General features: G+C 40.9%; 1 protein-coding gene across 1 annotated transcript; it reads right to left on the bottom strand.

The window, feature by feature from the left end:
* Window positions 1–4,125: 4,125 nt before the first annotated feature.
* myg1 (myg1 exonuclease) lies at window positions 4,126–22,615 on the bottom strand. Its single transcript, XM_080026211.1, has 7 exons — window positions 22,301–22,615; window positions 21,515–21,627; window positions 16,525–16,684; window positions 14,921–15,070; window positions 12,987–13,109; window positions 12,310–12,491; window positions 4,126–4,519 (listed from the first exon to the last, which is right to left on the bottom strand). The coding sequence occupies exons 1-7, from the start codon at window positions 22,571–22,573 to the stop codon at window positions 4,330–4,332; spliced, it is 1,191 nt and encodes a 396-aa protein (XP_079882337.1). The 5' UTR covers window positions 22,574–22,615; the 3' UTR covers window positions 4,126–4,329.
* Between the last annotated feature and the right edge of the window lie 2,798 nt (window positions 22,616–25,413).

Here is a 25,413-nt window from a genome sequence, read left to right as displayed (position 1 = left end):
AAAAAGCTTAAAAATGCCCCCAAAATACAGTATACCTATACAGTACTACCAGGGTCATACATTTCCATAGTATAGTATGCGGTGTACTGTTTGTTAAAATAACCTACAGACAAAAACACGTGTTTGGAAAGAAATGTGAATCATGAAGTTCACTCTTAGGTCAAGGACCCTGATCTTTTGCTGTACTTTTCTACCATTAGCAGAAAGAATATTTGGCGATCTACAGAAAGGGAGCAGAAGTATTGGTCTGACAGCTCGGATGGCACCTTGCCTCCCACCTTGGCCTCCCCAGACAGTATTGCTCCTATCACCCTGCCAACACAATGATACTGCCCCTCCTGACAAATGTTACAGTTACAGTAAATTTTCTCCACCAATCTGTGTTCTTTGCATTGTGGAAATGTTTGTGTTTATGGAAAGGAAACGACAACATTCAGTTACCTAGTGACACAAATATGATGGAATATACTGCAGTAAGGCTCTCAGGCATTCTGTATTGTTTTTAAATATAGTTAACTTTAGCTAAACTGTAAAAGAAAAACTTAAGAAACTAGATAACATTAGCCTTCATCAGTGGACTTTTTGTCACAATCTAATTCAGAAACTCTGTCGGCCTAACAAGCTATAGCTATACATACATTATTACACTCTGTGCATTGCATTGCGCAAGCTAGAGGTCACTGCAATGATGGGAGGTCAGCAAAGTTAAGATGGCATGATCCAAGTTACAGGAAATTCCTGTTATTTTGACCCATTTTGGGGAGAAGGGAGTTGTCTTTCATATATTTTTGAGGGGGACAAATTTACCTAAAATCTACACCTATCTCTCCGGGGTATCAGTTCTAAACGATGTACATGCCCATAGCAGGAGCAGTTTGTTGATGGCAGTGTTGACAAGGTGAACTCTACTGGAAAATCCGTTCCAATCATCCGTTTGGTTTGGCTGTTGTCTTCCGAAAGGGGAAAAACCAAATGAACCATATGCACATTTGTATAAACCAATGAAAAGCCAGCGGAAAATAATCTTGACAGCCGGTGGCAGGCCAGGAATCTACTCCTCCAAGACACAGAGTGCACGGCACGATTATGATTGTGTCTATTAACTATGTTGTGAAAAGAAACGAGAGGGGGGAGGGGGGGATAATACAAAATACATGTCTTGTCTGCATGTCTAGTCCTCCCTGCTCGAGAGAGACAGAGAGAGAGAGAGAGAGAGAGAGAGAGAGAGAGAGAGAGAGAGAGAGAGGTATAGAAGCAGTGGAGCATTTATTGTGGGTAGCCTGTCATTCTCTTGGGATTGAATCCACTAACAACAGGTCAGACTGGGGGCAGGTGTTCTGCTGAGGCTCTAAGTAGTCATTTTCTCCCAGCGCGGCATACTGGGATTTGCCAGGGTCCAAAAAAATAAAAATAAATGCTTATATACGACCTAGGACCAACACAATAGTTTGGTCTTTTGCAGCTTCTTTAGAAACCACAACGTAAACGGAAAAAATCGACCCTGCTGCTGACAAAAAAAAGTATTAAAAAATGTTGCTTTGTAGGTAATTTGGAGTGGCTTAGTGGGGACTTAGCAAGTTTGTCAGGTTCGGTAAGGGGGGAAAAGCAGAGCATATAGGCTGAAATATATGAAAACCAACTAAACTGCAGGGAAAGGCCTTCTAAGAAAAATCGGAAATTCGATTGCTACAGTTAAGATCATCTTGCTCTAGGCTATAATGTGCACAGCAATCAGGCAAAAGTATTTCATCATGAATAGGACTGAAACTGTGCATGGGAGGCGAAAGCGATGTCTCTAAAACTTAAATCAATACATACAGTATGAAGCCACGAGTCAGTTTTCTCTCAAAGTGTCTGAAATTACACCGCCGAGGCCAATACAACTGTTGCCATTGTCTGTTGCTTCTCTCTGGGGATATTGTCTGAATCTCCAAATACGCCACAGCGCTGCTTGGCAGAGATTACACTGTGACTGTAAAAGGCTGTCACAAATGTGTAGAGATTGGATTGAGACCATGGCACAGTAGAGAGCGGAGTAATAACACTAAAGGTAGTGTGTGTGTGTGTGTGTGTGTGTGTGTGTGTGTGTGTGTGTGTGTGTGTGTGTGTGTGTGTGTGTGTGACAAAGGTAGTGTGGAAAATAAGATGGAAGACATTAATAACCATTCCAGAGCTATTAAAGATATCCACTGCACTCAGCTACAAGGGAAATAATAACTCATCAAATGAGAATAAATGTAGATCAGATTTTAAAGGAGAAATAAGTGATATTTTTTGTTAATATCACTCTATATTGTATACTCGATATCAAGGGCAAGAAGCTAGTTACTAAAGATGGCATCATCCACCACTGCCTCAAGTCTTTCCCCAATAGCAAGATAAAAGCATGAAAATTGGCATGAGCAATGTCACTTGATAATAAAATTGTCCAAGACATTTGAAATTGTGAATTTGAACATTTCTCATAGAAATGGATTTTGGATTTTTTCATTAAACATTTTTATTTATTTTTTTGTCTCGGACAATCTTCTTGTCAAGTGACCCATGGAGGTTGCGAGTCATGCCAATTTTCACGCTTGTGTCACAAATTGAAAGATTGCAGCACTTAGCCGCTCCACTATAAAGGCATCACATGTTTTGTTTGTCTAAGCAGGATCCACACAAAGCCTATTTCAATAAAGAGAGAAAAACAAATTAAAAGGGTGACAAAGAAAGTAAAAAAGCTCTCTGTCAGTAAAGCATTAACAGTCAGCACACACTGAACACAACCAATGATTAGCAGCTGAGGGACATTACCAGCTACATGAATTATTTGTTCACGGCGGGGGGCATTTGCACAATGACACAGGCACTGATAGAAATAAAATGCCCAGCAATGGAATAATAGAGCAATACATTATCAGACTGGGGGCCGCCTTGGGATAAGGGAGCAGTAGGTACAGGTTGAGAAAAAAAACTGAAGAATTAATGAGAAAATTCAAGGCACATCCACCAACTTCCTTGCAGTGAAATTGACTGTAGGCCTACGGTTCACAGGGCTGCACAATTAATTGCTCTATAAAAAAAGAATTGTGATTTTGATTCATATTATCTTTGAGATGTCATTTCTAAATGATGGGGGTTCTCTCTCTTATATTCCCCCGGTGCATTGAAGTCACACTGATTGTTCCGTGTTAGCTTGGGAACAATTCCAGCTGCTATATTAAATGACAATTATCTACGCAATGTAAAACCAAAACAAGCCGTTAATGTATCATTTAACGCAAACAAGTCACAAGATGTTGTAAGGTGCCAGTATTTCTCCTCAACATGTTGAACCCGTGTTTTTAAACCAAGAAGCTACAGATACAGTGGGTGCTGCTAGGTTTGATTTATTTACAGTATAGTAGTATATCTTCTAAAGCTGTTACTTTACATTCTTTGTTTAAGGGTGTCAAAGTGTTGAAAAAAAACATGAATCGTATGGAAGAATCGTGTTATAAATTCTTCAGGAGAAAATGTGTGTGATTCACATTTAAAAGTGAAAATGGTGCAGTGGCCTATACCGGCTTATGCCACCGCGGCCCGGGTAACCTCGCCATGACACTGGCTGCCAAAAGAAGCGACTCTTTGTGGCGCTACGAAATGTTTCTGAATTAATCAGGTCTAGTTATTGACGCTTTGATGTCTGAGCGAGCGGAAGTAGCCTCTGCATCTCTTTGTAGTCCCACAGTTAATGTCAGCGTGCTGGAAACGAAAGGCTGAACCAATGTCCAGGTCTCTATAGAAATAGACCTCTTGAAAAGGTAAAGACCATTGTAGTCACAGACTTTGAAGACGTTTGAGTTGCTCTGTTGAAAGGGGGGGATGGGGGGAGGGTGCGCTCGTGGTGTAGTGGTTAGAGCTCCCCCATAGAGGCTCAGTCCTCAGAAGCAACAGACCACGGGTTGGAATCCAGCCCCTGGCCGTTCTCTGCATGTCATTCCCCTCTCTGCTCCATTTCATCTGTCTCTCCTTACTGTCTAATCAAAGCATAAAATTAGTTGTTCTGTTAAGCCAACAGTGGGGGGGGGGGGGGGGGGGGGAAGATATGAGCAGAATCAGCTGAATTTCACCTAATGCTAAAATGAAATCAAATCCAGAATATTAATCCAAATAGTCTTTTATTGTAAATGAACAACAGAACACACACATGTATAACAACAAGCAGAGAGGGAAGAATAACAACTTGCGTCAATAACATGATTCAACAAGCTCCAATCTAGCAAACTAACATTTGAAATTCTTGCCATCCTCTCTAAAAGAACATAATGCTCTATTAGGGGGGGCTGCCCTATAGCGGTAACCCTTTCAGCTGCTTCCGTTTGCAGCGGACTTGGCTGCGGCCTGCAGGGTCCTCCGGGCCATCTCCAGGGCTCCCTCCCGGGTCTTGTTCCCGCCGATGAAGCCTCCTGCGTGGACGAAGATACAGTCCTTGATCCCGCTGAGCTCCGACAGCGCGTCATCACGGACACCGCGCCACTCCTCCAGCAGAGACAGCCTGGGACGGGAAGGAGAGACAGATGGGACAAGGGGTTGGCTTACACTCTGTTCAGCTGCTCACTTCCTGTTGACTCAGCGCTTATCGCAAAAACACACTGTGCATTTCCCCGACCAGAGAAAAAGCAGCAATAATAAAACTAGTTCTGGACTGATGAGAAACGCTGACAAAAGAATTATTAAAAAGTACAGAATGAAGCAAAATAAAGCTGGAACAATAAGATCTATTAGTTAATTGATCAAACGTCTGAGTTCAAGAAAATATAACCAAACACTCGCTGGTTGCAGCTTCTCAAACATGGAGGGCTTGCTTCTTTTCTGTGACTTATATGATAGTTAACTGAAGATTTTTTAGATTTTGGACTGTTAGTTGGACAAACTGAGGAAGGGAAATGTCACCTTGAATTCCAGGGAAATTGTATATGATCCATTCATTAAACAGCAAAATAATGGATAATGAAAATGGTGGCCAGGCTGCAGCTCAAATAACACATTTCGAAGACATTTCGATTTGAATTAAAACGGTGATAATGATTTCCTTCATCTATTTCACAAAATACTCTTTTCACTCTTTTAAAGATTGGGAAGACGGGGGGAGGGGGACATGATGCTTTGATGCTGCCATCAAAGTTTAACAGCAGTAATCCTAGCACTTCAATCAGCCCCAGGAAGTAGACCAATAAAAGTCGGCTTCATTCTTCTCCAGTATTGCTAAAAAAATAAAAAATGGAGATTGGCACAGTGGCTGGAAAGACATAGGATGGCACTGGAAGTCACCAGGCAATTTCCTAAAGTGGGGGGAAGATTGGGCCGGTCTCGATAAAGAGAAATTCATAAAAATGTAGAGCAGTTCATTTAGCACCTGCTGCACTGGATGGAGCATGCACTGGCAGCCTGGCACATCGTTCAAAACACCTCGCTAAAAATTCTCTTCAGTGTGAATGTGTGTCATTCTCTGCCCTGATGGGGTTCTTAACTTCCATTATGTCTGACCGCAGACGTTTCATTCTGATTCATCAATTCATCCCTCTACTCTCGCCCTTCCGCTGTTTCTGGAATAGACTTCAGAATGTCTTCAAAAAACCGTCTTAAAATCTGACAGAAGCGTCAGATTTTCCATTAGAAGCACAACAATGTTATGCTAAGAGGCTGGGGCTCCTCTTCCTCTCTGTCTCATGGCCTGATTATGAATTATGGAGCTGTACAGTCGAAATGTCAGAAAGAAGAAGTGACAGTGTGACGGACACGCTTTGAAATGGATAAAGTGTTATCTCAAATTCCTGATTTTGAAGTGTGTCCCCCCCCCAAGGACATTACACTTCCCTTTGAATATTTAAAGTGGGGTGCTTTGGGGTACTTAGGCATAGTAAGTCTGATACCTTATGGAGTTATAAAAACAATTTTTCTTCTGGCCCCCTCTGCAACAGTACAAAGCTGACTTCTGCTACAGCGACATCTCCTTAAAATGACTGTGCTGATGACCACTATCTCCATAAGGTAACACAGTCACTATGCAACCCCACTTCAAAAATTCTGAACTATCCCTTTAAGGCCTTCCTGTATAACGTCTTCTAACACTGTAGTAGTATGAGAGCGAGGAGCTTCACACATGTACAAAAGTGGACCGTATTGTCAAACGATTCTACATGTTACATGTGCACTGAAACGAGTATAGATCTCCTGGCTATTATCTCCAAGCCTGCACGACCCTTATACTTATTAAGACTCCCATAGGACAACCTGGGGAGAAGAGCATGACAAACCCCTAATCCCTGTTAAATGAATCAACCAATCGATAGCTCCACGTTACGGCTGGAAAAAGTAGCTCACGAGGAAAGGTCAACAGAGCTGGTAATGAGGGAAAGGGAGTAGGAGGGGGGGGATGACTACTTTTATGACAGGCTAGGGAGCTACCATTTCTCAAGATGAACGATCTTACAATAAGCCCGCAATTAGCTCATTTACTTCCCAAGACCATTACTTTGGCATAACGGAGACCGAAACTGGTAATGAGTGCCTGATTATGCAAAAGAAAAGATGAAGAAAAAATCTCAAGATTAACAGGCCATTAAAAAGGTGGAGTCAGTGATTCTGGAGGAAGTCCTTGTTGTCAAAATCTTTTTTTGCCAAAAGGAAAATATAGGAATGTAAACAAAGGGTATGTTAAGCAAAAGCTAGAGCTTGCAATATACCGTTTTACAGAGCCTTTGTTGGGTACGGACAGGTATTGGTGATTTCACTACTGCCGACATTTCAGACAATGGAAAAAGAAAGAAAGAAAGAAAGAAAGAAAGAAAGAAAGAAAGAAAGAAAGAAAGAAAGAAAGAAAGAAAGAAAGAAAGAAAGAAAGAAAGAAAGAAAGAAAGAAAGAAAGAAAGAAAGAAAGAAAGAAAGAAAGAAAGAAAGAAAGACTTGTGACCTAAAGTTATGTACAGTATACTTCGCTGCTTTCAAGACTTCAGTATATCCTAATACACTCACACAAGGAAAGACTGCTTCCACTCCTCTCTTAGGCTCACATTTCCTTAGAAAGTGCTGCTGATAAAAATAGAACCCCCCCCCCCTGCCTGCTCCAGGTGCACTGGCAGTGACACACAGGTGATAACAACACCCCTCTCGCCCACTGGGGAGGAAGCCGGCTAGAGCCATCTGGAGATGTGTTGTTCATCCGTCTCACAAGCCGTTGTCATGTAGCTCCACGCCAACCGGCCGCCATGTTTGCATTAGAACATAGATATTTAGGGATAGATATATAGATATACATTATCTATGTAGAGATATTTGAAGTGATCCGTGACCACTAACAGGTGACTGGCCCTTTACAGTAAAAGCGTGTGGAAAGAGAGAGACATAAGGCAGAGGAGGGGGATAGGATTTAAGAGAAGAAAGCAACACAGATAAGAATAAAGGTTATGGAAGTGAAGAAGGTGAGTATAAGACAGCGACAGTCTGTGTGTGTGAGAGTATAAATGTGTGTGTGTGAGAGAATAAGTGTGTGTGTGTGTGTGAGAGAGAATAAGTGTGTGTGTGTGTGAGAGAGAGAGAGAGAGAGAGAGAGAGAGAGAGAGAGAGAGAGAGAGAGAGAGAGAGAGAGAGAGAGAGAGAGAGAGAACACAGAAAGGAAACACTAGTAATGGAAAAGCCAAGAGCAAAGCACAGAGAGAGACATAAAGGGGAGAGGAGGGATAAGGCAGAGGAGGGGAGGGGGATAGGATTTAAGAGAAGAAAGCAGCACAGATAAGAATAAAGGTTATGGAAGTGAAGAAGGTGAGTATAAGACAGCGACAGTCTGTATGTGTGAGAGAGAGAGAGACAGAGAGAGAGAGAGAGAGAGAGAGAGAGAGAGAGAGAGAGAGAGAGAGAGAGAGATTTAAAAAGGAAACACTAGTAATGGAAAAGCCAAGAGCATAGCACAGGGTAGCCACTGTTCAGATCAGGCCTGAATCAAAAAGCTATCCCAGCCTCATTCTGTGTCTTTGAGCAAACCAACAGTGTTTCAATAATGAGATGAGTCAAACCAAGTATAACGTCACACACCATCGGGAGGCCACACACAAGACTATGGCTTCATAGACCGTCCACTGTGAGTGTGAGGTTTCAAGGCACAGCATGAGGTATGGCTTCATGAGTGTATTTGATTTATATATAGAGCAAAAAGACAATCTGTTTTATATTATAACGAGAAGACTCCCCCTTCTCCCCGTAGAGACACGACAGGTTGCACTAACATACAGTCTACTCAAGCGTAGCCTGCATTGCATTAACTCACATCTTATTACTTTTTATTTGATCTTTTTCTCTATAGTTTCTTGCCTGTGATGAACGTGTTTCGTTCTGTATTATCTTTATTTTATGCACTCTGCATTATATGTATGAAGGTTGCTATACAAATAAAGATTATTATTATCTTCACAGACTACATACTGTGACCATTTCCCTACTTTGGTACTGCTCTTTGCTTTTAAGAAAAGTTTAAAAGGACATTTGCACACATTTTTTCTTTTTTCTTATATACGAGTGAGGGTTTTTTTTTTCATGGACTTAAAAGTGTATCCTCAGGAAGCCTTCAACCATGGACTGAGAAAATTGGTCACAGCTGCAAAACTAAATGATCTTTTTCGACACTTGTTAAAGAAGCTGCCTTCTATATAAACCATTCCATTTTCTATTAAACTTTTTACCTCGAGATGAATCTGCATGTAACGTTAGGGGGAAATTGCTCTTTAAAATCCAGGTGGCCATTTGGGATGAATACATCAAGTAAGAGTCGCAGTAATAAACACCCTCGGCATGCTTTTTTTGCTCGCGGGGGAGATAACTAATAGTAGTGACGATGTCAGACAATATGGTGGTGTCATTTCATTGAGTTGGATTAGTGTAAAGGCCAATTTATAATTTGTTTCAGAATCTAATGTCTTTGAACTACGAATGAACAAAACTAAAATATTTACAGCTTTTATAAAATCAGTAACACAAGTAAGTCGACTGAAAGATGGTGAAATGGGGCAGAGAGTGGAATGACATGCAGAGTTAAAAGATTTGAATTTCAACTTCAGGGTATTTTCTCTGACCGGGGAATTCTGAGCCAAAAATGGGACCAGGCTATCGGAACCCATCCTTAGGCAACAACGGCTGTCCATCTCTCTGGCTGTGAAAAGCACTAACGAAGCTTAATCACTGGGGCTTAAGTGCCCATAATGAAGACTCACTGCTACTGCAGGGGAAAGCACCGATCAATATTAAGCCTCACAAGTCATCAAGCCTGGGAGGAAGAGAACCGAACAGAAGGACCAAAGATCTAGAAGAGAAGACTATCTCCACAGAAAGGCAGGATAAGTCCCGGAGAACGTTCTATCGGCTCCACAGTGATCACGTGTGTGTTGCATGCTGGGATTTAGGGCAGCAGTCAAGCAACACATCACGACAACAGGAGTCCAGTGGGGATGCTGATGACGTTGTTAGAGCAGCGGTGTGCGACAGGGTGGGGGGGAAAACGGGCAAGAGGCTCCTCCAGTAAACAATGTCCCTCTCCAGGGGCAACGGGAAAACAGACATTTTAATCATCTGAGAAAATGCACATAAACAGTCTTTGTCTGGTGGTTGTTCTTTTAATTATGTAGAGGGAGACGAGACCAACTCAAGTGTCATTGCTTTAAGTGCTGGGCCTGACGGTTTGAGAGATGAAGATTCCTAATAAGGTGTTTAAATGTGCAGCAGCTATGAGTACATCACCTTTTACATGTTAATCAGCATTTTGTGAATAAACTGGTGACGTACACTGATGTCATTAGGACGTATTGGGGTTTACACATGCTAATTTAGCAGCCGAAAAACCAGGATATGGTTAAATTGCTCCCAATAGCCTGCTATCGCTGCTTTATGAATGTGTGTGTGAATGGTAACGTGGGAATGGGAACAGGTCTCCCTTGAAAAAGAGTCTCTGGTCTCAATTGGGATTTACCTGTATAAATAAAAGGTTTAATTTTTTTTTTAATAAATTAAAAAATGCACGATCGCAAACTGATGAAAATGCTATGAACACTCCAGACTATTTAGTGCGATTATGGTGTATTAAACAAGATGGGAGTAATCCACATGTCTTGATGCGATTTTGGCGTACTCTTAATATTATTCGACCTAATTTTGAGCAGCTGTTAACATGCCATGGTCCGAGTCATAACGGGCTAAAATCGGGATATTGCTGTGCATGTAAATGTAGACAGTGATGCAGGTGCGTCATGTGTGCGTGTCACTGAGTTGCCTGAATCCTATTTATATTACAAGGGGTCTTGAGTAAACAATGTTGTGTATTTAATTAAAGAGGCTCTATTGTTCAATAGAGCCTGAATTTCTCATTTATTCAAATACTTTTTTAGGAAGAAAAAAATAATAATTCAAGTAGGTAACCGTAATTAAAAGCATCTGTCAAGTTGCCAATGCATCATGTATTGTACATGTTTGTATTTGGAGCAGAGGGCGTAGTTAACATTAGGAAAATAAAGAAAAGAAAACATGTGAGTGAGCGTGGTGGGTAAGGAAAAGGGACCCAGGTGTCTCTATTGAGGTGATGGCTGTGTTTACATCCTTGTAATTCCTTAGAGGCGAGAGCAATGTGAAAACAAAACCTGTCTGTCTTAATTGAAGAATCATTTTCATCCTCCAAACGGGTCATTCAATCCACACAGGAGTTAGTTTCATTCTTACCAGATGAAATTTCAACCCCACCGGTAAGTAGTTGTCAAATGGTCCAATAAGCATGAAAGCATAAAGATACACTACACGCGGCTTTGCCTGTCACTGTTTTTGACTAGTGTTTAAAGCCTCTGGTAACCTGGTCTGAAAAAGCTTTTAAAAAAAATATTATATCAAAGCTGTGTGTCTAAATAAGCTAAAAATCTGATTGAAAATGAATGTTCATAAATATTATAAAACTTAAAGGGTAACTGAACCCCCTGTTTGAGCTACTGCACGATTTTTAAAAATGCTTTCAGACCATGGATTCTGAATTCCGTTTGAGAACCTTTGTTTGTAAACATTCCGACATCAGCCGGCCGACTTTCGGGAGGGAGGGGGCCGCACGGTGTCTGTAAAGGAGGCGGGCTAGCTGCTAGCTATCACTCAGGAAGATCTGAATGACATGACTTCATTGAAATATCGAGTGACACAAAGTCTAACGGCACTGTCGCTACACAGTGAGCTCATATGCCACACAGATGGGTCGTCTGTGGTGGAGGACTTTCTTATTCTAAATTGTTGGCAGGTGTTTCTATCGTAGTGTTAGGAGACCGAGTAGCGCAAGTGAACGAGGGGCAGTCTGTGTGTGTGTGTGCGTGCGTGCGTGCGAGCGGTAGCGTGTGTCAATCAAGTGAAGTAATGAACAAGTCCGGGTCCGTGTGTGTGTGTTATACAGTGTGAGATAATGCAGACACACTGCCGATAGAAGTGAAGTGTGTTAACCCCCGAAATAACATCCTTGGAGGGATGGTATAACAGTAGTAGCTCATGGATCAGCCATGGACCTGTGAAGAGCGTGACCGGCTTTGCGGCGACGTGATGACGTACTACTGTACCAAAAGTACAGTAGTACGTCATTTTTCGAACCCGATGGAAAAAAGTTTTTTTCAAATCTTAGTAAAGTTCTAAAATGATTTACAATACAAAACATTTCTTAAATTGCCGATATTTAACATATTGCAATTTTTTTTCAATGTTAACACCAGCATATAAGTGTTCCTTAACAACATAGTGATTTAATTCAGCTTCTATCTCAAAAAACAAGTAAAAGGGTTCAGTTACACTTTAAGGACAGTGTGGGCGGGGCCATTTAAAACTGTCTCCATGGCAACAGTCACAGTTTTTATAGGATGACTTTTAAAGGATGCAGTGTGTAGAATGTATTGCCATCTTTCAGAACAGACTTGGTCGAAACGGAATATAATATTCATGAGTGTGTTTTAGGTGTTGCATTCTAGAACTTTCACCATTAGATGCCACTAGATATTCAGATATTACACACTGCATCTTTAATTTAAAAAATCCAACTAAAAATGTACTTAGTTTTAAGTCGACAAAAAAAAAATCACCTGTTCAGGGCGCTCCGGTGTCGTAGTGGATACAGCGCGTACCATATTGGCTCCGGCCTTCGTTGCAGTGTTCGCGGGTTCAAATCCGACCTGTGCACCTTTACTGCAGGTCATCCCTCTCTCTCTCTCTCTCTCCCCCCATTTCAACTCTGTTCTATCTAATAAAGCTTGAAAATACCAAAAAGATCATCTTAAAAAAAAAGCTCACCTGTTGTTGAAGGTGTTGAGGCCGGCGGGGACACACTGGACCCTCCACTGTGCGTTCTGGTCGGGGTAGAGGACAAACTTGATGGGCGTCTCCACCTGGAGCTCTTTCTCCAGAGAGAAGAGATGCTCCTTCCAGGGACAGCCGCCCTGAGAGAACACCAACACCTCACCACTGGGGTCGGCCTGGCAACGTGGAGATAACCAGGAAGTTAGGTCTGACCAGTTAACAGAGTAACCCCATGGCTGCTAATGAATTATACACATTAAAGCTACTTCAAGAAACGTTTAAATGATTCTGAAACAGTCAAAAAAATTCTCCGATGATCATAAATTACATGTAACAGCAAAAGAGGCTATCAGTGCAAAGAAAGCTATTTTCTTATAGTTTTTCTTAATGCCTTCTTAATGCCCATGGGTACGCTCACCCAGGAACAACAGCAGGCAAAGTAAAAACACTACCGCTTTTGTCCAAAGGGGGTGCAAGAAGGAAGACAAACTGAAAGTTCCTCGGAGCACCTTTAACCATTTTATTGGTTGCACTTGTATATGATTTTTTTAATATGCTGAATTCAAATATTGACAGCTTTAGAAGTGAATGTTTTCAGGATCAGAGTTAAAATGTTCTACAAGAAAACAGTAAAAAGGACAGAAAAATAAAACCCAAACAGCGTCTTGTACCTGATGCCTCTCCTTCACTGCCTTCTCCACCACTGTGCGAGCTGGCAGCCATGACGACTGGTAGAACTCTAGTCGGTCCAGGAACTCCTCCCCAACCATCTTCAGAGCCTTTCGGAACCCTTCCTGGTAAAAACATGTGCACACACACATGACATACTTGTGTGAAATATGGAAAAAAAACTATTGATATCATTTGATGTTATGTAGAAAGGAGGATGGTTTTTTAATAGCTGGCTGGTATTACATCTACGGTGCCAACCATCTCTACCATTGTGTCCTTGAGCAAGACACTTAACCCCCAAATGCTCCAGGGGTGCTGTAGGAGGGCTGACCCTGTGCTCTGAACCTCTCCAAAATGGAAAACTCGAGAGGGGACATAACTAACTAACTTAATTTGCACAGTTCATCAAGCAGAAGTCGATTTGCATGCATTGGATTTAGGGGGATGGAGGTGAATGGGATGAGATGAATATCCATTAGATTTTTCAAACAGCTACTGTTGAGAGTTCACCGAGTTCTTCCTCCATCAGGTTCATTTTTCAATCCAAATCTTTTCCCCGCTGTCTGATCGCTCACAGACTGTTGGAGTTGGTGGGGGGAGATTGATGGAAAGTGCCAAGACAAGAAGGACTACAATTATAATCATGTGAAGTGAAACGTGAAAAAAAACAAATGGGCAAGCTACTCCACTGAGACAGCCTCCAATGATGAAAGTTTTCTGGTATAATGTGTGACATATTATACATACATACATATCATATGCAAAGCCAGGAGGCAGATGTCTCATAGGAGTTAGAGAGGAGAGAGGAAACAGGTGGTGTTCCCCTCCTGCGATAGTCTAGCATGTGATTTGCTTTCTGGGCTCCTGTTGTTTTTTTAATCTGCACAGCTCTATCAATTTCTGAACAGTGAACACTGCATTGCATTTATGCCTAAACCCTTCTACTCTTTTTCATAGTAAGTTGTTCATTGTGTGGGAACATTATTCAATTAAATAGCTAAAAGCCCGTTTTTTAAAACAAGGGTAAGTCCCTTGTATACATTTTTTTTTTAAACAACTGCTGAACAGCCTTCTATTAAATATTAAAGCATGAAACCAAAGGGACTTAAAGGACTTCAGGCCAGGGCTAATCCATGATGCAATGTTGAAGGTTAGCTGGTCCTCCACTGGAAAGGTTCCCAGAGTCATTCATTAGATATTGTTTTATCGTTTTCTTTTTTGATTAAATTTGCATTGATGTAATTTGTCATTTGTATTTTGTAATGCTGGAGGGGCACAAACAGCCCCATGGATAAATGCTACACACTATCTCAGTAGTATTCAAGCTGTGTATGTTGTGAACCAAAGTACAGCGGGGCATTTGCTACTTTTCTAGACCACTGTGGTGTTGCATAGAGATGGTGTTAACGACTGATGCCACGCATATACTTAAACCCAGGGTCTGGGCACCTCTCCAGCTTATTAATGAGAAATTATGTTTAATGACGCTTATCAGAAAGTCATCCTCCATCATGCTGCATGTTATATTCTCATAAATGATTAAACAAACTTTCCTCACATGAAAACAGGATCCCTGAAACACTGTTAGAAGTTAGAAAGCTTCCTAAAAAGGTTACCGTTTTTCACTGTAATTTTTTACAGCAGCAGGGCCCACAGTTTTGTCTACAAACATAGTTTAGTCTAACATTTTGTTCCAGGTGTTCTCAAGTTTTTTTTTTATTTGCTCGTTATTGTATTTGTGATATTATTATCTTTTATCTTTTTTGTGATGTCCTACACCTTGGTGCTAATGTATGGTATAAACTTGCTGATTAATGTGGAAGACTTTGTATGTGAAAAATTGTTAAAAATCAATCAATACAATGTTGGAAAAAAAAATAGCCCAATGTGCTAAGTGTGTGAAAAGCCCTTTGTCCCTCCTGCCATGTCTCACCTCGGTGTCCTGACTCTTGCTGTTCCAGCGTGGGTTGAGGTGTCCCACGCGAGCACTGAGCCCGGTGGAGACAGAGTAGCGCGCCTCGCCTTCATACTGGGAGATCCCGTTGTCTACAGCGTCCACCTCCTCCACAAAGCTCTCATACAGCTAGGAGAGAGACAAAGTCAAAGTCAGATTGATTTATATAACACATTTAAAAAACAACATTAGTTGACCAAAGTGCTTTACAACAATACAATACTAAACAAATAGGCCTAAGAGACACAGCAAAAAAATAAAAAATAAATTGTGTTAAAAGCCAAAGCAAAAAAGTGATGTTTTAAACTGGTCAATAGACTGGGCAGTTCTCAGACTCAGGGGAAGGCTGTTCCAGAGATTGGGAGCAGCCACAGCAAAAGCTCTGTCACCTTTTGCCCTTAGTCTGCACTAGGGACATCCAGCAACACCTGCTGAGCTGACCTCATGATGGCAGAGGTTATCAAACAGTGATAAAAACGATAACTGTCATCACACAAGACACTTTTCTTCACTCCATCTTCAAAACTTAAATTAGCTACGAGGAACTTTTAAATATTTCTGAAACAGTCTAATTTTTTTTTCCAAGTGTTTTTGTTGTGAATAAAACACAATGGTGGACTGCCTGTAATAAATCAGTCTTAGGGGAGCACTCGTGTAGTGGTGTAGTGGTTAGAGTGCCCCCCAATTAGGGGTGTGCACGTGTACACGTGTAACCGTTTAGTAAATCATAACCGTTTAGGAAAAATCAATAAACGAAAACCGTTTAAAAAAAAAATCTTCAAATTTAAAATTTTCTTTTTTTCAAAGTTTTTAAATATGTTCTGGAGACACGCATTTATTGATTTTACATCACTAGTAGGCCTAAACTAATTGGGGATGATAAAAGCTAGTCTGCCGAATCGGTCTGTCCCTCGGCGAGTGTGTGTCTGTGTGAGTGTGTATCGGCACACACACACACACACACACACGGGGAGTCGCTGTGCCGGTGCTCGACTCACAGCCACGGAAGAGTGATGAAAGATAACGAAAACCGTTTAAAACGGTGACGTGAACTAAGCTCGTAAGTAGCCCGAACTTTATAACACCTGTTCAACCTGCATGAACGTGGACATGTAGAAAGCGATAGGCTATATTAATCAGGAAATGAATGAAGCGCGATAATGACGGCGCACATGTCAGGCGAACGTGTGTGTGTGTGTTTGTGTTTGTGCCATGGACCTATTATAAGAGGTGTGTAAACGAGCGTAGTTCATTTCAACTGTGTGTTTACAGGCGAACGAACGCGTATGTGTGTGTGTGCGCGCTCCTACAGGACGGCGGGCGCGCGAAGACAATGACGTCACGGTTAACCGTGTACATGAAAAAAATTCCGTTGTGTACACGGTTAGACATTTTTGTAAACGTTCACACCCCTACCCCCAATAGAGACTCAGTCCTCTTCACAGCAGACCACGGGTTAGAATCCGGCCCGTGGTCTTTCTCTGCACGTCATTACCCTCAATGCCCCATTTCACATGTCTCTCCAAACTGTCTAATAAAAGCAGAAAAATTCAAAAAAATAAATCTTTAGCAAAAAACCTCACCTTGTTAAAGAGCTGTTCCACATGTCGGTCGTCCTCCTTCAGCTGTGTGAGCTGAGCCAGCAGCCGACGGCCGAAGTGCAGGTAAACCAGACCGGCCGAGCTCAGCTTAGTCACCCAGGGCTTCTCTGGACACAGGCTGTGGAAGCTCTCTGCAAAGGTCCTGGACAGAGGGGAGATATGTGTTAGCTCACTGCTACACACACAGGAATGGCCTTTTAAACACATATACAATATTCTATTTGCAATGGGTGAAAAGCGTTTTTCTTTTTTCTTTTAAGATTATAAAATTTTGGGCATTTTATGCTTTTATTAGACAGTTTGGAGAGCCAGAGGTGAAATGGGGCAGAGAGGGGAATGACATGCAGAGAACGACCACTGGCCTGATTAGTACCCGTGGTCTGCTGCTTCTGAGGGCTGAGCCTCTATTGGGGAGGGGAGGGGGGCTCTAACGACTAAACCGTGACCACCCCCCGAAAAGCGATTTTTTTTTTTATGGATCCTTACTTGGGCCCAAAACTGTAACTGGTAAAACACATGGGAGCCTTTTCAGAATCAAATTAAACTAGGGAGGGCTGGGACTAAAACACATTTTTTCTTATTATAGATCAAAATTCTCAAATTGGAGAAGCTGCAAGCAATGATTTCTTAGGGGAAATAGCTGTTTCATTTCTGACAAGATCAACAGTTAAAAAAGTGTAACGTGAATGAAAGATGTTAAAGTGGAATGCATCTGCTCTCATCCAACACAAATAATCAATTACATTTTACAGTAATAAGAGTTATATTAAATGTCATAAGCTGTAGAGATTAGTCGATCAGCATCACATTATCAATGTTGATCATTATCATTATTTAGTCATCTATCCAGTAAAAATGCAAACATGTATGTGTGTGTTAAAAGGCATGCTTATCAGGATATTTATTTTTTTAAAGTATAGTCATACAAAAGCAATCCCTCTCAATGATCACTTATGCCCCACTAGGTTGTGTGCAGTCTCCCCCCTGGCTGTATTTTGCATTGGTAGCATTTGGTTGTGTTTTGTTAACACAAGGTCTAAACTTTGCTCCAACCCCCAGATGCTGCCAGATGACAGAACTAATCAAAAACCTATTCCCATCTGAACAGATTTACCAGTGAAGAAACAACTCTGCACTCATTTTCAAAAATAAATAAAAAGATGAGAAAACTCTGAGCAACAACAGCCACGTTTCTAACAGACAAATGAAATAAACATCCGATTATACCAATGCTAAAAACAGAAAACCGAGTAGTCTATGGGCATATGATCTCCAGCACTCAATCAACTGGCCTGTACAATAAAACATGGGCAGCATCTAGATGCATTGTGTACATTATTGGGTTTCCAGACTTCAATAAAAAATGACTTGAAATCCATAAATCTGTTCAGCTACAGAGAGAGTGCATTGAGCACAGAGAGTGAGCATGCTCGGGCGTGTTTGTAAGCATGTGAAATCACATAAATAAAAGCCAGCGGAGGTCTCTCGTGCTGAGATGGGTGGGCTCCGGCACCCGGCCACCACTGGTCATTTAATTCAGGCTTAATTAGGATGCTTAGGCCGCAGCACAGCGGAAAACAGACCGTAAAATGAATGAGTGACGTGCTAGGGAAACAGGGGGTAATCACAGCAATTAGAGACGGCTAATTGGCCTAGCTGAGGCATTTCTCTGGTGATTATCGGGAGATGGGAGTGAATGAGCGAGAGGGAAAGTGACAGCAGTGAAATGGAGAACGGCTGCAAAAGAAATGCTTACAACAGAGAAGCCGATAAATTGTTTGTGTGAAATCAAAGATGGCTGCTCCTCCAGGTAAACTAGCATTTCATTACCACAAGGTGAATTGTCACAAACCAGAAACAGTTTAAGCATTTTGTTAAGAGCTGTCTACTCCTTAAATACATGTGATGATTTTCTTTTACAATTCCTACTGTGATGTATTGCTAATTGCTGGCAACTTCATCTGTCCACCGACACGTATTTGATAAAAGAGCTTTTGAAATGAGGACTTATTGTTCTATTGTAGCTCCGTTGCCTAGCCCCACTTACATCCATCCCCGCCATTGCAGCCATATTGCCCCTATCCACACACCTGTGAGTGACAGCCTCATTCTCCCGCTGCTCCTGAAACTGTCATGGCAGCCCCTGTGCCTCGTGAACAAACAGTGGCGTGTGTGTCTGTGGGGGGTGGGGGGTGTTCAATTAAAGGGACACTAATTACCACCTGCTAGGAAGAGAGCCTTGAACTGTATTTATCACCGTGGTCATAAACGCTATCTCTGATTATCATTTGGACACTGGGCTGACCAGACTTCTGAACCGTGATGGGATTTTGGGAGAAGGCAATTATTTGGAAGTAACTTTGTCTGAAAATGTAGCAGCAAAACATAAAACTCTATTCCTTGGTGATTCATGCAATAACTTACCCTGTGTTCCAAATCCCAAACTCTTTCTTTTTTCTACTCTACATAACTCTACATACTACATCTGGCCATAAAAATAATCTAGTTAGCATGCAGTATGCGCCTTGATCTTGCCTCTTACTTTCATATCCTTCACATCCCCTGTTGTTTTCATAAAACATTTTTCATTTTCCTTTATTTATCCTCAAAAGATCAATTGAGGGGTGACCCTCAGAAGGTTAATGGATACATAATATTCAGGGTTCGTACAGCTTTTTAAGAGTAAAATTCAAGCACTTTTCCAGCACTTTCAAGATACAATGTCAACTTTTTCAAGGAAGCCGAAGCTTTAAATATATACAGTATATAAATAAATGCTTATGATTTCATACATTGCCTTATCTGTAAAATGGGAGTGTTCATAATATAATGTGTATGGACAATCACCAAATTGCAGTATGGCCCTAAGGAGACCTTTATCAGTTTAGTTCATATGCCAAAAATGACCATCTATCAGGTTAATAACAACATGACTATACTTGAGCAATATCACATGAGATGGAGCATATTGTCACTCTATATCAGTGCTGCTGCAGTGTCCTCTCTCCCAGCCAATTATTTTTGCTAGTGTCCTGCAAGTTTACATATTGTTTATAATAAATCAGAAATAAAGACAATTGGAAAATGTGATAAAACATCAAAAATCTTATTAAAATAAACTAATTCATGAATTGCAAAGTCGTAGGACAAGTTTTAAGTAAACATTGGGTGTGGACACATTAGAAGTGGAGGTCTGGGGGTCCCCCCCAAAAATCTTTGAGCATTAAACACTTAATTTCCTGCATTCTGGTGAATTTTTATGAAGCAATGTGTGCCTTTTCTGCATTCATTTTAATGAAAAAAAGGAGAACATTCACGGTTCCGCTGACACAAATTGAATTGAATAGCCTACAATGCATGTGTAGTGCTTTCAAATATCTCCTGTAGCCTATTGTTAAAACATTTGGTTAAACTGTAATAAAGGTAATTATTCTATATCATGTCTACTATTGAGGGTTGAGTGGCTGGTGGTATTTTACTAGCAGCATTAGGCTTTATTCAAAGAAGAAAACAAGTAGGGAACAGTTCAACACCAATGCAAACCAACCTACTAAAATAAAAACATCTGGGGACCAACCCAGATATTTTATTTTAGTAGGCTCCCTCCTCTATGCTACCTTAATTTGTGTTATGAAAAGTGCTATAAATGTGCAATACATAGGATACAGTTAATTACACAGAAGAATAAAAGCATTTTTATTGGCGGATGAGCCATTAATAACTTTGCAAACCTAATTTTCAAACAAATGTACCAAAAATAATGTACAAAACGATCCGAAGAACTTCTGAATTTACTTGAGTGAAATTGAAGCGTTAATATGTTTGATGCATGCGCGATTGCGCGCTCACCGGCCGGCGGGGACACAATTCTTATCAGCGGAAACTTGGCACGCTATCAACACACATAGAGAAGGTGCAGGGAGGGGGCTCGCCTCACGCTTCGAATGCACAGTGCACATCAAAGTATAACGTTAATGCGCGTTCAGAAAGAGGAAGTCACGGCACTCATGTCTGTTAAGCCCGTATCTCACTGGGCTGCGACAGTTTGCGACAAGTTGGAGACTGCAGTCGCGAGGGAGTCTCTAAACTGTCTCCAAACGTTCGCGGAGGTCTCAATTTCCTCGCATGAGTGTAACATCACGTTACAATGAAGTAACCCCCAAGCTTACGTTATCTAGCTAACAACATGAATTTGGAGCAATACATTATTGAAAACTAGCTGGTCAGCTAATTGCTAACGGTGTTGAGCATCAATTTAGCATGCTATTTATTTGTATCAACAAGTCAATTACACATACAAACTCGGGATTTGGTGTAACTTGCAAAGAAGAACATGATTGAACAGTCAACCAGAGTGACATAGTCCGATACGTTTTAACGAAAAAAAATTCTCAACTGATTTACCTTTGGCAGGAACTCTAAGTGCCGATTCCCCCATTGTGTACAGCTGGAGGTACTTAAAGCAGACCGTACAGTAGCCTATGCCTGTCGGTTATTAGGGCCTCGTCATAACCAAATGGAAACGGATATCTGATATGGAAGTATCGGGAGCAATAGGTCCATGAGCAGCGACTCGTGGTTCTGGATAATTCCTGGAGCGATCGCCAGGTGTGGCGCGTGTCCCAGGAAAGAAAACACGGGGAGCAACTGCACTCGTGCATACCGGTGCATACAAGACGGCGGCGAAGAAAACATTGCGACAGATTTTTTTTTTAATTTACAGAATAAAAAAATGAAAGAATTTGATGAATTACGACACTGGTCAATAAAGAGAAAATCCAGCATTTTCCAGCACAGTGTTCAGATTTCAAGCACATTTCAAACCTTGAAAACACTCGATTGAAAATCAAGCATTTTCCAGACTTTCAAGCATCTGTACGAACCCTGAATATTCATAAATTCCCATTGAGATCCAAATATACTAAATAAACTTGATTTCTTTGCAGCAGCTCTGTCACTGCCAAAGTGGTACCTCTGATGGTGGTCATAGCGATGCCTCTTTGGGTCAAACTCTCCTCCCACGTCTACCACGATGTCACACTCTGCCAGCTTAGCCGGGTCCCTGGTCCGGACGATCTCAGCATCCTGGGATGAATAGAGATAGAGAGAATAGAAAAGTTAGGACATATGTGATCATCAAGCATCTTGATTTTTTTGGGAAATAAATGATATATGGATTTGTGCACAGGCCTCATCAAGGTTTGTTGCTATAACATTTCAATAAAAGAGACAAATACTGAGTAGCCTAAATAATGGATAGGTTCACTTCTTAACCGCTGACTTCATTTTTTTTTAAACTTTATTTAGTTCAAGGAATATGAAATGAATGCAACTTTGTTTTCTCAGTGCACAGAGAAATCACTTTAAAAAGTCATATTTCTAAACAGGGGAATGTTTATTTTAAAAAAAAAGGTCTTTATATGGTGTTCCTTTTTGATGTGGCATTTTCTCCTAAAAAGTCAAACGTATGATTTCACTAGAAATTCTGGTCTAGAATACAACTATTATCTTTCGGTACGGCAGCGCCCCCATCTGGAGATTCATTACATTACAAGGGAGCTGTGACAACAAATAAACAAATAACAAAATAGAAAGAAAAATCAGCCGATGCAAACAGAACGAACGCATTTAATTTGCAGCTTTATCAACATGGTTAGACGTAGAAAAAAAACTGCAATTTATCAGCAGGCAGCCATTAATGAAACAATGCAGAGACCCCCAATAACATAGACAGACTATATCTAAAAGATGGACCCACCTTGTACTCGGGCAGCTGGCGGAGGAAGAAGCACGCGAGCACTTCGTCACAATGGAATGATCCGTTGTGGGTTCCAATCTTTATAACAGTCATGTTGTCAGGGCGACTTCTCTTTGCTTTGCTGGACATGTATCGCGGTTCAATGCGTGTTAAGTCCACGGACAATAAACACCGGCAGTTAGCGTGTGGACTAAGCAGCCGTGATAGACTAGCAGGTTGGCTTGAGTTTATTTTAAAGGAGATTTTTGTTAAACGAAGCACCGCGCGCCACATTCAAGCACTTCACACGAGACGCACCGGTGGAGGACAGATTTCGCAGGCGTACCACACCGGAAGTGGTGCGACTGTTTTATTTACCCCGTGTAGGAACCATAGGAACGGAACTTTTGTTTCTTTCTTTCTTTTCATATACTGTATGGGCCGGTTTCACAGACATGGATTAAGCCTAGTTCTGGACTAAATTGTACTTTCAATGGACAATCTCCATTCAAAATTCCATTTAGTCCAGGACTAGGCTAAATCCATGTCTGTGAAACCGGCCCTATATTTTTTTAAATAAGCCTTGTTGTGATAGACGTTTAATCTCAAAAAACTGCATTGGTAGCTTTTGAATATCTGTAAAGTACAAAACTATAAACGCATTTAAGAGGAATGAATAATCACTGCAAAATCACCACAAACCCTAATAAAGTCCTCATGTGAGTAAGGAATCATCATCGATTGTGTTTTTTAAAGGCCCCAAATATTCCATGTTGACTGTCGAATCTCTGCTGTGCGATAATATGCACTACTGAAGCAGAATATAAACTGTGATTGCAGACCTAAACAAAACAAAAACAGGTAATTCATTTAATCTAGTGGCAATGTGTCAAAGTGTAGTTTAAAACCTTTTATCATTGTGCTTATGTGGTATGTTTTCGTACAAAGGTAGGCTATGTCTTGTCAAATTACCACAAACAAACTCACAAAAAAATCAAACCTGCGGTAGGAAAGCTTTACAGCATAAAAGCACTGAATGGTACCAGTAGGACTTCTGGGGAAATATAATAAAGCTGCTGAGTGTTCTGCTCTGGTTAGGCTACCATGCATGATGGCCACTTGAAGGCCTAGAGATGGACAGTGAGTGGGAGGTTCATTTATGTTTTGCCTCAGGGCCCACTGGCTTGTCAATCCATCACTTTGTATCAGAGTCACATACAGTCATATGAAAAAGTTTGGGAACCCCTCTCAGCCGGCATTATAATTGACTCTGCTTTCACAAAAAAAAGATAAAAGTGGTATGTCTTTAATTTACCAGGAACAGCTAAGTACTGGGATGTTTTCCAAACAAAGATTTTTTGAAAAGCAGTATTTGGTTGTATGAAATAAAATAAAATGTGAAAAACTGGCTGTGCAAAAATATGGGTACCCTTGTGGTTTTGTTGATTTTAATGCCTGTAACAGCATGTAAAACTGATGACTTTAAACGCAAAGTTGGTTGGATTATGTTGTTAAGCCTTGAACCTCATAGAATTGTCTGTTTAATCATGAGAAAATGTATTTTAGGTGCCTAAATGCAAGTTGCACTTCTCTTTGACTCTCTGCTGAAGTGAGACAGAATGGGATCATCAAAACAGCTCCCAAAAGATCTGAAAAACAAAGATTATTCATTGTCATGGTTTAGGGGAAGGCTACAAGAAGCTTTCCCAAAGGTTTCAATTGTCAATTTCTACTGTAAGGAACGTTGTCAGGGAATGGAAGGACACAGGCACAGTTGCAGTTAAACCCAGGTCTAGCAGACCAAGAAAAGTACAAGAGCGGCATATGCGGCGGATTGTGAGAATGGTTGCACACAACCCAAAGATCACCTCCAAAGACCTGCAAGAACATTTGGCTGCAGATTGTGTATCTGTACATGGTTCTACAATTCAGTGCAATTTGCACCAAAACATCTGTATGGCCGGGTGATGAGAAGGAAGCCCTTTCTGCGCCCACGCCACAGATACAGTTGCATGGAGTATGCAAAAGCTCATTTAGACAAGCCAGCTTCATATTGGAAGAAAATGCTTTGGACTGATGAGACAACAATTAAGTTATTTGGTCTTTATAAAAAGCAGATGTTTTGGTGCAAATTGCGCTGAATTGTTGAACGATGTACAGATACACAATCTGCAGCCAGATGTTCTTGCAGGTCTTTGGAGGTGATCTGTGGGTTGTGTGCAACCATTCTCACAATCCTCCACCTATGCCGCTCCTGTTTTTTTCTTGGTATGCTATGCCTGGGTTTAACTGCCACTATGCTTGTGTCCTTCCATTTCCTGACAACGTTCCCTACAGTCGAAATTGACAATTGAAACCTTTGGGAAAGCTTCTTGTAGCCTTCCCCTAAACCATGACAATGAACAATCTTTGTTTTTCAGATCTTTTGGGAGCTGTTTTGATGATCCCATTCTGTTTCACTTCAGCAGAGAGTCAAAGAGAAGTGCAACTTGCATTTAGGCACCTAAAATACATTTTCTCGTGATTAAACAGACAATTCTATGAGGTTCAAGGCTTAACAACATAATCCAACCAACTTTGCGTTTAAAGTCATCAGTTTTACATGCTGTTACAGGCATTAAAATCAACAAAACCACAAGGGTACCCATATTTTTGCACAGACAGTTTTTCACATTTTATTTTATTTCATACAACCAAATACTGCTTTTCAAAAAATCTTTGTTTGGAAAACATCCCAGTACTTAGCTGTTCCTGGTAAATTAAAGACATACCACTTTTATCTTTTTTTTTGTGAAAGCAGAGTCAATTATTATGCCGGCTGAGAGGGGTTCCCAAACTTTTTCATATGACTGTATTTGCTTTTTATTTCTTCTGCCCCAATATCCTAAAGGCTCAAGCATTAAAAGACAAGGAATACACAAAATGATAGGTCAGTATCTGTATTATAGTTGTTCATTCAGTCATTATAAAACAGATCAAAAACATATTACAGTGTGAGCTCTCTCAACATTAAAAAGCAACCATAAAGGCTTAGGCTGACGCACACCTTTTTATATGCCTATATCCCATGATGAATATTTACCCACCTTAAAGTAAAAGTAAAAACAACAACAACAACAAAACTAGATATAAAC

The sequence above is a fragment of the Ammodytes marinus genome (assembly GCF_949987685.1).
Source record: "Ammodytes marinus genome assembly, chromosome: 4".
NCBI classification, from domain to species: domain Eukaryota; kingdom Metazoa; phylum Chordata; class Actinopteri; order Uranoscopiformes; family Ammodytidae; genus Ammodytes; species Ammodytes marinus.
Note: the sequence above shows the minus strand (reverse complement) of the source record. Positions and strands in the feature narration are given on the sequence as shown.